This window comes from Saccopteryx bilineata, chromosome 2, assembly GCF_036850765.1.
Source record: "Saccopteryx bilineata isolate mSacBil1 chromosome 2, mSacBil1_pri_phased_curated, whole genome shotgun sequence".
Lineage (NCBI taxonomy): Eukaryota > Metazoa > Chordata > Mammalia > Chiroptera > Emballonuridae > Saccopteryx > Saccopteryx bilineata.
In genome coordinates, this window is record NC_089491.1 from 359,549,695 (window position 1) to 359,564,909 (window position 15,215).

The following is a 15,215-nucleotide window of genomic DNA, read 5'->3' on the forward strand; positions in this document are numbered from 1 at the left end:
AAATATATACATCCTTATGTTTATTACAGCATTACTTATAACAGGGAAGATATGGAAGCAACCTAAGTGGATAAATGGATAAAGAAGTGGTGTGTGTGTATATATATACAATATATACATATACAATATATATATACACACAATGTGATATATGATTCAGCCATAAAAAAGAATAAAATCTTGCCATCTGCAACAACATGGATGGACCTAAAGGATATTATGCTCAGTGAAGTACGCCAGACAATTTCACTTACTTGTAGCATCTAAAAAACAAAATACAGGCCCTGGCCGGTTGGCTCAGTGGTAGGGCGTCGGCCTGGAGTGCAGAAGTCCTGGGTTCGATTCCCGGCCAGGGCACACAGGAGAAGCGCCCATCTGCTTCTCCACCCCTCCCCCTCTCCTTCCTCTCTGTCTCTCTCTTCCCCTCCCGCAGCGAGGCTCCATTGGAGCAAAGATGGCCTGGGCGCTGGGGATGGCTCCTTGGCCTCTGCCCCAGGCGCTGGAGTGGCTCTGGTCACAACAGAGCAATGCCCCAGAGGGGCAGAGCATCGCCCCCTGGTGGGCAGAGCATCGCTCCTCCTGGTGGGCAGAGCATCGCCCCTCCTGGTGGGCGTGCCGGGTGGATCCCGGTCGGGCGTATGCGGGAGTCTGTCTGACTGGCTCTCCCCGTTTCCAGCTTCAGAAAAATACAAAAAACAAACAAACAAAAAACAAAAAAACAAAATACACAAACAAGCAGAACAGAAACAGAATCAAAGATACAGAACATTCTGACAGTTGCCAGATAGGAGAGAGGCTGGGGAAAAAGGTGAAATTTAGAAGTTTACAAAATGTCAGTTACAGTACAATCATGGGGATATAAAGTACAGCACAGGGAATACAGTCAATAATCTTGTAATAGCTATATATGGTGTCATATGGGTAAGAGCTATTGTGGTGATAAATTTCTAATCACAGAATTGTACACCTGAAACTAATATAATATTGTTGTCAACTGTAACTTAAAAATAAAAATAAAAAATACCAGTGATGGGATCTCTTAACACTATGACATGTTTGTTTAGAAAAGGAAGAGAGCCCCTGGCCAGTTGGCTCAGTGGTAGAGTGTCAGCCTAGCATGTGGATGTCCTGGCTTTGATTCCCAATCAGGGCACACAGGAGAAGCAACCATTTGCTTCCTCATCCTACTTCTTTCTCTCCCCACCACCCTCGTCACCTGCAGCCGTAGTTTGTTTGGGTCTAGTGCATCAACCCCGGGCACTGAGGATAGCTCTGTGGAGCCTCTGCCTCAGGTGCTAAAAATAGCTCAGTTGCAAGCATTGGCCCAAGACGGAAGTTGCTGGGTGGATCCCAGTTGGGGCACGTGCAGGTGTCTGACTGTCTCCCCTCCTCTCAATTGAAAGAGAAAAAGAAAAGAAAGAAAAAGAAAAGAGGTATCACATGGCACCAATAATACAATACTGAATTCCCAAAAAGCAAGATATATATAGAAAATTATAGCAAATAAATTAGAATTGACGTTTAAATGAGTCTGATACCATTAGGGATAGTTGTATAACACATTGATGTCTACAACCTAGTCCCAGAAGAGTCTAGTCAATTCTATTTCCATAGTAAATACTATTTAGTCAGACTTCTTAGTCACATGTCAGGTTAGTGATGTTAAAAAGAGTCAAGAAACAGAAGTCAGGTTCCCATGAACAGATAATTTTGGCACCACCACTCTTAATTGCCTCACCACTCAATACCTAAGCCATCTACTGATCCAGTGAAGGAGTACCAGCTAACTCAGGCAGAGTACTTCCATCACTTAACATAAGAATAAATAAGACTAAATCATCCCTTGGTTCTAAAAGCTTTTTAGTGTTTGCTACCCAATTTCAGTTGTTGACCTATTGTTGCCTTTCACCAGTTTTATTAAAGATAGAAGACCTATCTCTTTTGAAACAAATGGATATCAAGGCAAAAGTTTATATAATCTCTACAAGCTTTAAATTAATGATTTAATCTATTAAGCTCAGGAGATGGAATAAAACAACCAATTACTAGAATAAAAAAAAAATTCACACAGAAGTGTTTATCTCATTCTGAGTACACCAAAACCAGTAATCCTATATAGGATCAGAGAACATGATTAAAATCAAAAGAAAGTCCTTGAAAGCGATTAAAGGCTTTTATCCATGAACTGACTAGAAAGAGCTTAATTAAGCTTACATACGAAACAGCACCATACTGGAAATAGTCTATTGCTCCTTTGAAACTATTACAATAACAAAAGATTGGGTTTGTTTTCTAATCTATTCCAAGTTTATTAAAATATCAGGATTAAGTTTTTAGGCATTTTAGCGGCTTTCTTACACTCTTTGTTGTTCCTGTATTCCCCAGGATAATTTTTTAGTTGGAATATCAGTCATAACACCACACCAGTACCAACCCATACATATCCTCACAATCTTATAAATGGAAATAAGATTTTTGTTACTCAAATTCTATGAACTGCTAATTAAACAACAACTCTAAAAAGACTGGACAGCACCAAAAATAAAAGCAGACCACTTCAGGGTCCCCAGAATCTTTTACAAATTTAAGTTGGAGCAGAGGGAATGAATCATAGAGCTTGTGTTAGAGGAGACTAAGGTAGAATCTGTTTTTCATAGGTAAAAAAAAATAGGTTCACAGAACTTAACTGACTTTTTAGTAGCAAGTGATGCATGGCTGGGCATCAAATTTGGGTCTTTTGAAGCTAAAATGACAATAAAGGTGTTTTTTAAACTGTGTACTCTTGCGCTCTAAGATTGAATAAAAATGTTCTGGGAATTGTATATATATTTTAACTGATTACATGAGAAGAAACAAGGTTAAGTCAAAAGCTGAAAAACTGAGATGTTTTCTTACCAGAGCCATTAAAAAGAGATACACTGAATAAAAGATGATTTTACATATTCAAGAATTTGGAAAGCAATGGAGTTAAGGTTCATTATTCTAAAAGGCTGCAGTGGCCCAATGAATCTGGAAGGATGACTGCAGGGTTATGAGGGCACATATAAAGGTAACAGAGAAGACCAGGCAAGATCATTCAAGTTCACACCACCAGGAACACATTGCTATCTTTAGTAGACAATCCTCATACCATCAAAGGCTTCACCATTTTAGACAAACACAAAGACGATCTCCACAGTCCTGGGAAAGGTGTGAATAAAGTTTATTTTAAGCACAGAGACACTGAAGATGGTTGTCACAGGACATTAACCAAGTCTCAGGTAATGACATCTTAAATATGCGACAATAGCCCACTGAGTCTTTGCAGAAAGGACAGTACAGATGTGATGGGTTCCTAGCCACAGATCTTATACCTTTCTAACCCTGTGTGCTGTGAAAAAGAGGAACAACGGTCATCCTTCATTATCAAACCTGAAGACACCTACTTCAAAAGGGTAGTCCAGGATTCAACTACTACCAGTTTTGGAATAAGCACAGCAAGAGGTCACAATGAGACCATCCTAGCAATGCTGAAGAAAAGGAAAATGAAATTTTGACAAGTCAGTGTCAGTGGACCTTCATCTTTACCATTAAACAAAAGAACACGTGACTGGAACACTAGGCTATCAGTTACCATTATTCTTCAGTAGAGACCTGGAACTGAGGTATACCGTGTACCCCTCACTCTCTACACCACAGCAGCAACAAAATCTACCTACCAAATAGGTACACCACGTTGCATTTTTAAAGCAAATAAAAACAAAACAAAAAAATGAACACAAAAAACACATTATTGTTGTTCATTCTCCTATGTAGACAAAAATTTCTGAGTAATAGAACCACAAAGCACAGGGTGGCACAATTCAGTTTTGATCCACCTCCTTATTTATATTTATTTCTTTACTTTTCTAAGCTTGTCACTAAAAATAAACATACTAAAAACTATAATAAATGAAGATATGATTATAGGACTTCAACTGGCCAAGACTCCCAATTATGTTATTTCACGTTAATGATACACACATGTATTATAATTGACTGATATTAAAAAAAAAAGTTGCATAACTTGGTATCAGTTAAAGGTCAGGAATGTCTCCAAAGAGACATAGTCTCAGAGTTCCTCAGTAAAATATACAATTTTTAAAACTTATTCTCCCTGTCCTGGCTGGATAGCTCAGTTGGTTACAGCATCATCCCGAAACACAGAGGTGGTCAGTTCAATCCCTGGTCAGGGCATGTACAGGAACAGATGTTCCTGTCTTTCTCTTGTTCTCTTCCTTTCTCTCTCTAAAATCAATAAAGTAAATAAAAAAAAAACCAAAACATTATTCTTCCTTTTCCCCTAACTTTAATATAAGACTATTGTAATTATAAGGCATTTATTTCATTTAACTGTGAGATTCACTTGGAATACAGTAAAAAATTATTTTGCAGACTTAAGAAACCCGTAAAAGGCCCTGGCCGGTTGGCTCGGCGGTGGAGTGTCGGCCTGGCGTGCGAGGGACCCGGGTTCGATTCCCGGCCAGGGCACATAGGAGAAGCGCTCATTTGCTTCTCCACCCCGCCCCCTCCTTCCTCTCTGTCTCTCTCTTCCCTTCCCGCAGCCAGGCCTCCATTGGAGCAGGGATGGCCCGGGCGCTGGGGATGGCTCCTTGGCCTCTGCCCCAGGCGCTGGAGTGGCTCTGGTCGCGGCAGAGCGACGCCCCAGAGGGGCAGAGCATCGCCCCCTGGTGGGCAGAGCGTCGCCCCCTGGTGGGCGTGCCAGGTGGGTCCCGGTCGGGCGCATGCGGGAGTCTGTCTGACTGGCTCTCCCCGTTTCCAGCTTCAGAAAAATACAAAAAAAAAAAAAAAAAAAGAGAGAGAGAGAGAGAAGGTCCCCTGATTACGGTAAAATGTTTAGTGTTAATAAATGTAGAAAGAATAAAAGTTAAAAATCATTACTTTACAACCACCTGGGGGAGGGAATGAAAAATAAGAATGTATGCATGGTCTTAAAGTGTCACCCACACTATTTGTTGAAAAGGATGTAAGAGTAACTTAACTATACAGTAAAGAAATCAGGCACCTTAACTAAGGGATCAAAATTAACATCATCATTGAGGGGTGGATGAACATTATGGCTCTCCTGAGAATACAAATTACTTAAGCAATATATTGGCCAAAAGAGTTTGCTTAAAGGCTTTTAATCACTGTTAAAAAAAAATAGAAGACTGGATAAAGAAGATGGGGCACAGATACACCATGGTATACTATTCAGCTAGAAGAAATGATGACATCGGATCACTTACAGCAGAATGGTGGAATCTTGATAACATTATGCGGAGTGAAATAAGTGAATCAGAAAAAACAAGAACTGCAGGATTCCATAAATTGGTGGGACATAAAAGCGAGGGGAGGGGGAGGGGTACAAAGAAAACTGGATAGCGGGTGACGGAGGACGATCTCTCTTTGGGTGATGGGTATGCAACAGAACTAAATGACAAGATAACCTGGAAATGTTTTCTTTGAATATATGTACCCTGATTTATTGATGTCACCCCATTAAAATAAAAATTTATTTATAAAATATATATATATATATATATATATATATATTGGCCAAGAATGCATAACCTGAATCTAACCATGAGGAAATATCAGACAAACGTAAAAATAAAGACACTCTATTTAAAAAAACGGGTGTGGGAAAGTGCTTCAAAAATATCGATGTCATAAAAGGCAAAGGTTGAAGATATTGTTCCAAATTAAATGACACTTATGACAACTGAACACAAAACCTAATCTTGAACTGGATGGTATAATAGAGAGAATCAAAATATTGCCATAAATAACATTAGTGCAGGGGTCGGGAACCTTTTTGGCTGAGAAAGCCATGAACGACACATATTTTAAAATGTAATTCCATGAGAGCCATACAACGACCCGTGTACATTACGCATTATCCAATAAAAATTTGGTGGTGTCCCGGAAGACAGCTGTGATTGGCTCCAGCCACCCGCAACCATGAACATGAGTGGTAGGAAATGAATGGATTGTAATACATGAGAATGTTTTACATTTTTAAACATTTTTTTTTATTAAAGATTTGTCTGTGAGCCAGATGCAGCCATCAAAAGAGCCACATCTGGCTCGCGAGCCATAGGTTCCCGACCCCCCACATCAGTGAGTCAACTGACAAAATTGAAATATGAGATGTAGATTAAATAAAAGTACTGTTTCAATGTTAAATTTACTAAAATTGCTAACTGTACTGTAGTTTTATAGAAAACTATCCTTACTCTTGAGAACTGTATAGTATCTGGGAGAAAGGTCCTTTTTTTTTTTTTTTTTTTTTTTTGACAGAGACAAAAAGAAAGAGGAACAGATAGGGATATACAGGAAGGGAGAGAGATGAGAAGCATCAATTCTTCATTGTGGCACCTTAGATGTTCATTGATTGCTTTCTCATATGTGCCTTGACCGGGGACTACAGCAGAGCGAGTGACCTCTTGGCTAAAGCCAGAGACCTTGGGAGCTCAAGCCAGCGACCATAGGGTCATGTCTATGATTCCATGCTCAAGCAAGCAACCCCATGCTCAAGCCGGATGAGCCAGCGCTCAAGCTGGCGACCTTAGGATTTCAAACCTGGGTCCTCTATGTCCCAGGCTGACACTCTATCTACTGTAACACTGCCTGGTCAGGTTGGAAGAGGAAGAAAGGTTCTTGATGTATACAACTTATTCTCAAATGATTCAGGAAAAAATATTTTCACACGTACATACATTTGAAGCTACAGAATGCAAATAATAAAGCAATGGTACAAATTTAAACAACAGGTGATTTGGATAATATCTATATGGGGGTCCTCGGGTTAAACAGTCTTTTTTTTCGGGGGGGGTTAAACAGTCTTGACATAAAATGTTTCGAGTTTACGATGCTCACTACAATAAAAACTTTAAAAAATTGAGACGTGAGTGCTCCAGCTTACGCCATTAGCATCCTACTTACGCACTACACGGGCAAACTAGCTTGGTTGCATGCAGCAAAAGAATACGCAGTATAGTATACAGTACAGTATATTTATGTCCTTTTCCTTTTTCTGTTGCTTAGTTGTGTTTAATGTCTAGATTATGATTTTACTACTGTGTTAGGATAGGTAAGTAAGTTAGGCTAGGGTGTGTTTTGACTTACAACAATAATTCGGCTATGTCACTGTCATAGGAAAGGAATTATAACCTGAGGACCCCCTGTATAAGTATTATTAGTACTAATCTTACAAATCTAAACATTTGGAATTATTCCCAAATATACATTAAAAAAAAAAGCCACAAGAGCACCCGGGCCAGATAGTTCAGTTGATAAGAATGTCAGCCCTAGCATAAAAGTTGCCAGTTCGATCTCTGGTCAGGGCACACACACAGGTCATTGTTCCTGTCTTTCTCTCTCTTCCCATCCTCCCTCTTCAAAACCAATCAATAAATAAAATTATTTACGCCCTGGCCGGTTGGCTCAGCGGTAGAGCGTCGGCCTAGCGTGCGGAGGACCCGGGTTGGATTCCCGGCCAGGGCACACAGGAGAAGCGCCCATTTGCTTCTCCACCCCTCCGCCGCGCCTTCGACTCTGTCTCTCTCTTCCCCTCCCGCAGCCAAGGCTCCACTGGAGCAAAGATGGCCCGGGCGCTGGGGATGGCTCTGTGGCCTCTGCCTCAGGTGCTAGAGTGGCTCTGGTCGCAACATGGCGACACCCAGGATGGGCAGAGCATTGCCCCCTGGTGGGCAGAGCGTCACCCCAGGTGGGCGTGCCGGGTGGATCCCGGTCGGGCGCATGCGGGAGTCTGACTATCTCTCCCTGTTTCCAGCTTCAGAAAAATGCAAAAAAAAACAAAAATAAAAAAAATAATAATAAAATTATTTTAAAAATAAGATAAGGCCCTGGCCAGTTGGCTCAGTGGTAGAGCGTCGGCCTGGCGTGCAGGAGTCCCGGGTTCAATTCCCGGCCAGGGCACACGGGAGAAGTGTCCATCTGCTTCTCCACCCCTCCCCGTCTCCTTCCTCTATGTCTCTCTCTTCCCCTCCTGCAGCCAAGGCTCCATTGGAGCAAAGTTGGCCAGGCACTGAGGATGGCTCTGTGGCCTCTGCCTCAGGCGCTAGAATGGCTCTGATGGGCAGAGCACCGCCCCCTGGTGGGCATGCTGGGTGGATCCCGGTTGGGCACATGCAGGAGTCTGTCTGACTGCCTCCCTGTTTCCAACTCAGAAAAATACAAATAAATAAATAAAATAAAATAAAAAGCCACAGACGGCCCTGGCTGGATAGAGTTCAGTTGGTTAGAACATCACCCCAAGATGCTAGTATTGAGGGTTCAAGCACCGACCAGTCAGGGCACATGCAAGAAGCCACCAAAGAATGAACAAGTGGAACAACAAATCAATGTATCCCTCTCCCTCTCTCACTGCTGCCTTTCCCCCCTCTCAAATAAATAAATAAATAAATAGAGCCACAGGAGGCCCAGATTCTGTGGCTCAGTGGACAGAGCATCGTACCAGTGCACCGAGGTAGCAGGTTCAATCCCCGGTGAGGGTACGTAGGAGAAATGATCAATGAGTATGCAACTAAATGGAACAAGTAAGTGAAATGAGTTGATGCTTATCTCTCTTTCATATAGACAGAAAAAAATTTTCAAATAAAATTTTATTTATAAAACTTAAAATTTATAAATCCTTTTTAAAAAGCCATAGGATATTAAAAATAAAACTGTAACACCAAGCAAATTTTTCCCCTATGTTCCTCACCTACAAAAATAGAATGCTATAAAGTCTATATAATAGCAGTGGTCAAGTCATTTTCATGCCTATCTAATAAATGTATACTGTTCACATCATAATTTGAACACTTCTAACAATAATTTTAATCTGAGAATAGATCTCCCAAAGCTGTATTTTAATTTACTACTTTGTCCTTTATGTGAGAACATTAAAAAAAAAAAAACACATACACAAAACAGAGTAACTTACAGTTCATCTCGTTGTCTCTGAGACAGCACCATTTTGGCTGTGATGTCAAGCTTATTTGATATAGTGGTATGTCCCCTCCTTTGAAAAATCAAAAAGCTCTGCGACCCCTAAATTTGTAATTAAATATGCCACTAAAAGTGGCTTCCACGCAGGAGATGATGATTCTTTTACAAGTGAATTCAACCAGTAACCAGGAGACAGTCAACAAGTTAGATTCATCCCACCTAAGGAAAAAGAGAGAAAAGATTATTTCTTTCACTTAGAATTTAAATTACATCTAAATTATTACTTACAGTAACACACATTCAAAGATGAGGTTTATTGATGCTTATCTGAATATGAAATGATATTTTCAACCTACTGTGAAAATCAACGCCAAAATATCTACCGCTTTACGTATTTTAAATTATCTTTAATAGTTTAGTTATTTTAAATTTACCCACTCCCTACCACGTCACCCACCAGATATACATAACTTTATTAAATATCAAATATTAACATATAACTTCTCCAAAAGACTATAATTCTCCCTTAAAGACAAAAAAAAAAATCAAAACTTCTAATTTACAAAAAATGTATCCTCTGAAAAAGGTATGAAAGATGATTTTATAAACTGTCCACAAGCCAAAAGTGTCAACCATAACTGAAGCAACCTTCAAGATTAAATATTAGTCAATAATAATTTTAGAATAGCTAATATTTACAATGTAAATACATTATTTAGTAATCTAATACCCTCTTAACTGATGCATTTAATCAAGAAATAATTTTTTTGCCCTGGCCAGTTGGTTCAGCGGTAGAGCGTCGGCCTGGCGTGCGGGGGACCCGGGTTCGATTCCAGGCCAGGGCACATAGGAGAAGCGCCCATTTGCTTCTCCACCCCCACCCCCTCCTTCCTCTGTCTCTCTCTTCCCCTCCCGCAACCAAGGCTCCATTGGAGCAAAGATGGCCCGGGCGCTGGGGATGGCTCCTTGGCCTCTGCCCCAGGCGCTAGAGTGGCTCTGGTCACAACAGAGCAACGCCCCAGAGGGGCAGAGCATCGCCCCCTGGTGGGCAGAGCGTGGCCCCTGGTGGGCGTGCCGGGTGGATCCCAGTCGGGCACATGCAGGAGTCTGTCTGTCTCTCCCGTTTCCAGCTTCAGAAAAGTAAAAAAAAAAAAAAAAAAAAAGAAATAATTTTCTTTAAATGAGAGATGGGGAGATAGAGCGACAGATTCCCGCATGCTTCCCGACAGGGATCTACCTGGTAACCACCATCTAGGACTGACACTCGAATCAATCGAGTCATCCCCAGTGCCCAATGCTTGAAGTAACTGAGCTATCCACAGAGCCCGGGCTGAGCTCAAAGAGGGGGAGAGAAAGAGAAGTAGACTGTCGCTTCTGTGTGCCCTGACCAGGAATCAAACCCAGGATGTCCACACATTGGGCTGATACTTCATCCACTGAGTCAGCCAGCCAGGGCCAAGAAATAATTTAATATTATTTTGTTTTGTGTCCATTTAAAAAATGTGTCTTAAAAATAAGAAACTGAAGCTTGCCTAGGCAGTGGCACAGTGAACAGAGCATCCACCTGGAGCGCTGAGGACCCAGGTTTGAGAACCAAAGGTTGCTGTCTTGAGCACAGGCTCATCAGCTAGAGCACGGGATCAGGTACATGACCCCATGGTCACTGGCTTGAGCCTAAAGATCGCTGGCTTAAGCAAGGGATGAATGGCTCAGCTTGAGGCCCCACTCTCCACCCCAGTCAAGGCACATATGAGAAAGCAATCAATGAACAACTAAAGTGCTGCAACAAGTTGATGTTTCTCATCTTTCTCCCTTCCTGTCTGTCCATCTTTCTCTAAAAAAATAAGAAAAAAAAAAAAACCTGAATGAATTACCCCAGATATTATGTATGTACTCACGCAGTAATCCAATTCTCTAACCTAGCTTTAGATAATATTACTTAATATTTCAGAGCCCTTTCTTTATACTTATAACATTATAAAGTCAATTCCTATGCAATATCTAAAAAGTATCATGGATCAGCTCAATGAGAGTAAATATACATTAAAATAAAACACGCTTTCTTAAAATATTATTCTTCAAATGTCCCATTTTACACAAAAATTTAGTTTGTCTTATCACATTATACAAAAATAACTACATAGAATTTCTACTGTATTGAGGAAATATATCTGAGTAATTTTTTATTTTATTTAGGAAATTAAATTTAACAGGGTGATACTGATCATTAAGAGTACATAGGTTTTGACCCTGGCCGGTTGGCTCAGCGGTAGAGCGTCGGCCTAGCGTGCGGAGGACCCGGGTTCGATTCCCGGCCAGGGCACATAGGAGAAGCGCCCATTTGCTTCTCCACCCCTCCGCCGCGCTTTCCTCTCTGTCTCTCTCTTCCCCTCCCGCAGCCAAGGCTCCATTGGAGCAAAGATGGCCCGGGCGCTGGGGATGGCTCTGTGGCCTCTGCCTCAGGCGCTAGAGTGGCTCTGGTCGCAACATGGCGACGCCCAGGATGGGCAGAGCATTGCCCCCTGGTGGGCAGAGCTTCGCCCCTGGTGGGCGTGCGGGGTGGATCCCGGTCGGGCGCATGCGGGAGTCTGTCTGACTGTCTCTCCCTGTTTCCAGCTTCAGAAAAAAAAAAAAAAAAAAAAAGAGTACATAGGTTTTAGCCTGACCTGTGGTGGTGCAGTGGATAAAGTGTCGACCTGGAAATGCTGAGGTCGCCGGTTCAAAACCCTGGGCTTGCCTGGTAAAGGCACATATGGGAGTTGATGCTTCCAGCTCCTCCCCCCTTCTCCCCCCCCCTCCCTCTCCTCTCTAAAATGAAGAAATAAAAAAAAATTTGAAAAAAAAAAAAAAAGAGTACATAGGTTTTAGCCTGGCCAGGCAGTGGCGCAGTGATAGAGCGTTCGACTGGACGCGAAGGGTCCAGGTTCAAAACCCCTAGGTCACCAGCTTGCACGCAGGCTCATTCAGTTTGAGCGCAGGGTTTCTGGCTTGAGCGTGGGACCACAGACATGACCCCATGGTTGCTGGCTTGAGCCCAAAGGTCGCTGGCTTGAGCAAGGGATCACTCGCTCTGCTGTAGCCCCCAGATCAAGGCACAAGTGAGAAAGCAGTTAATGAACAACTAAGGTGCCGCAACAAAGAACTGATGCTTCTCATCTCTCTCCCTTCCTGCCTGTCTGTCCCTCTCTCTGTGTTTGTCACAAAAAAGAGTATATAAGTTTCAGGTAAACATTTCTATAGCATTTGAACTGTTGATCACCCATCACCTAAAGTCAAATCATTTTTTTCTTTTTTTCATTTTTTCTGAAGCTGGAAATGGGGAGAGACAGTCAGACAGACTCCCGCATGCGCCCGACCGGGATCCACCCGGCACGCGCACCAGGGGCGACGCTCTGCCCACCAAGGGGCGATAATCTGCCCATCCTGGGCGTCGCCATGTTGCGACCAGAGCCACTCTAGCGCCTGGGGCAGAGGCCACAGAGCCATCCCCAGCGCCCGGGCCATCTTTGCTCCAATGGAGCCTTGGCTGCGGGAGGGGAAGAGAGAGACAGAGAGGAAAGCTCGGTGGAGGGGTGGAGAAGCAAATGGGCGCTTCTCCTGTGTGCCCTGGCCGGGAATCGAACCCGGGTCCTCCGCACGCTAGGCCGACGCTCTACCGCTGAGCCAACCGGCCAGGGCCAAGTCAAATCATTTTTAATCACCTTATATTTGTCCCTCTGAGTAATCTTATTTATAATGCAGACTACTGGTTATATACAAATTCAATTAGAAGGGACACTTTAAAGAAATAGGAAATCATCCTTGACCCTGGCCTGTTGGCTCAGTGTTAGAGCATCAACCCAGCGTGTGGAAATTGAGGGTTTGATTCCTGGTCAGGGTACACAGGAAAGTGACCATCTGCTCTCCTCTCTCTTCCCTTCTCATTCTCTCTCTCTCTCTCCTCCCTTCTGTCTCTCTTCCCCTCCCCCCCACAGCCATGACTCAATTGGTTCAGGTGCACTGGATCCCAGGAACTGAAGATGGCTCCATGGAGTCCCCACCTCAAGCACTAAAAACAGCTCGGTTGGGAGCATCGGCCCAAGATGGGGGTCATGGGTGGATCCTGGTCAGGGCTCATGTGAAAATCTATCTCCCCTCCTCTCAAATTAAATTTTTTAAAAATCATCCTCTGAATGGAATGAAATTAACATCTAATGAAGGGCCTATGGGACCACTGATATATCAAGAAACACAAAATGGACAGAGACAAAGAACACTTCCCCGTTAGTACCTTTTTCATGCTTCAGCAGGCATTATGCCAGGCACAGAAGATATAGTAGTAAATAAGCCAGGAAAAATGAGATAAGTAGTAAATAAGTACTTACATATCTTTACTTATAAGAAAGTAAGTCCAGGAAAAATGAAAGAGTAAACCCTGGTTTTATTTTTTTTTTGGTTTTTTTTTTTTGTGTGTGTGTGTGTGTGTGTGTGTGTGTGTTTTTAACGGAGACAGAGAGAGAGTCAGAGAGAGGGATAGAGAGGGACGGACAGGAACGGAGAGGGATGAGAAGCATCAATCATCAGTTTTTCATGGTGACACCTTAGTTGTTCATTGATTGCTTTCTCATATGTGCCTTGACCGTGGGCCTTCAGCAGACCAAGTAACCCCTTGCTCGAGCCAGCAACCTTGGGTTCAAGCTGGTGAGCTTTTTGCTCAAACCAGATGAACCCGCACTCAAGCTGAGGACCTCGGGGTCTTGAACCTGGGTTCTTCCGCATCCCAGTCCGATGCTCCATTGTGCCACCGCCTGGTCAGGCCAAACCCTGGTTTTAAATACTAGCCCTGACTCAATAAGTGAGTGCTCAGAAGTTCCCAATGGCAGCTGCCATTTTTATAGAGATCCGTCTCCATTGAACAATTGTATAAATATAATCAGGGACTTATTTTATGATCTTGAGTGATTCTTCCAACCTGGGGATCAACTAGCTCAAAATGATAGGTGAAAACCATCAGTATCACTGTCTAAATTAGAAATATGATTGCCAGTAATAAATAGGGGATTGAGAACCAAACGCAATGGACAACCCAGAAAACTATCCCTCTTTGATATTTAACATTCCTAATTATTTAAGCCTCACTTTTCTAAGCTTTCCCTGTCACCAAGTTAAAGCATCTAATGACTCATACACTCTGACAAAGGTCATAGTAGGGTAAGGATTATTTGATGGTGGCGATTATCTGAACTGTCTACAGGTTTGTGTTAACTGGAACAATGGTAATCCACTGACAGAAAATTAATCGTGTAAGTCAAACTGAAAAAGGAACATGGCAAAGTCCATTTCAATCAGGAGAAAATCCACTATATTATGTACATTACAGGGTCTAATTTAATTATGGAGAGACTGCTTCTTGCCAAAACAGCAAAGCAATATACAAAAATAACAGTATTAGAATAAGAAGATGATCTAATAAACAAAACATAAACAAATCATTAAATGTACAATGGAGTATTATATAAGTTATCCATTTCACAAACATTTAAAAGACACTGTAGCCTGACCAGACGGTGGCGCAGTGGATGGAGCGTCGGACTGGGATGCAGAGAATCCAGGTCCGAGATCCCGAGGTCGTCAGCTTGAGCACGGGCTCATCTGGTTTGAGCAAAATCTCACCAGCTTGGACCCAAGGTCGCCGGCTCAAGCAAGGGGTCACTCGGTCTGCTGAAGGCCCGCGGTCAAGGCACATATGAGAAAGCAATCAATGAACAACTAAGGTGTCACAACTAAAAACTGATGATTAATGCTTCTCATATCTCTCCATTCCTGTCTGTCTGTCCCTATCTGTCCCTCTCTCTGACTCTCTCTCTGTCCCTGTAAAAAAAAAAAAAAAAGAAAGAAAGAAAAAGAAAAGACACTATGTATGTGCCAGGCACTAGGGTTAATGAGGGGAAAAACTTGGTCTTTACATTCAAGAAGTTACAGTCTACTGGAAGAGTCATCCAAGAAACGGGCAATTGAAACTGTGAAAAGTATGACAAGTAGTATCACATCGTGGGTGATAACTCTGAATGAAGCTGAGTAGGTTAGCAGAGGCTTCATCAATAAACAAGCTCAGGTTTTTACAATTTGTCCTAGGAGCAATGGGAGCCTTTAGGGAAGCTTTTTTTTTTTTTTAAACTAATCTTAGAGAGACAGAAGGGGAGGAAGAAAAAAGGGGAGGGAGGGGGAGAGAGAGAAAGAGAAAGAGAGTGAGACAGAGA

General features: G+C 42.4%; 1 protein-coding gene across 3 annotated transcripts in view; it reads right to left on the bottom strand.

Moving 5' to 3' along the window:
- The window catches only part of PAFAH1B1 (platelet activating factor acetylhydrolase 1b regulatory subunit 1), a 94,581-nt gene that overhangs the window by 34,059 nt on the left and 45,307 nt on the right, over positions 1-15,215 (bottom strand). For all 3 annotated transcript variants that reach the window (XM_066263026.1, XM_066263027.1, XM_066263028.1), the window contains exon 2: positions 8,972-9,195. In XM_066263026.1, the coding sequence (XP_066119123.1) occupies positions 8,972-9,003 (32 nt within the window). In that variant the 5' untranslated portion in view covers positions 9,004-9,195. The remainder of the gene's footprint in view (positions 1-8,971; positions 9,196-15,215) is intronic.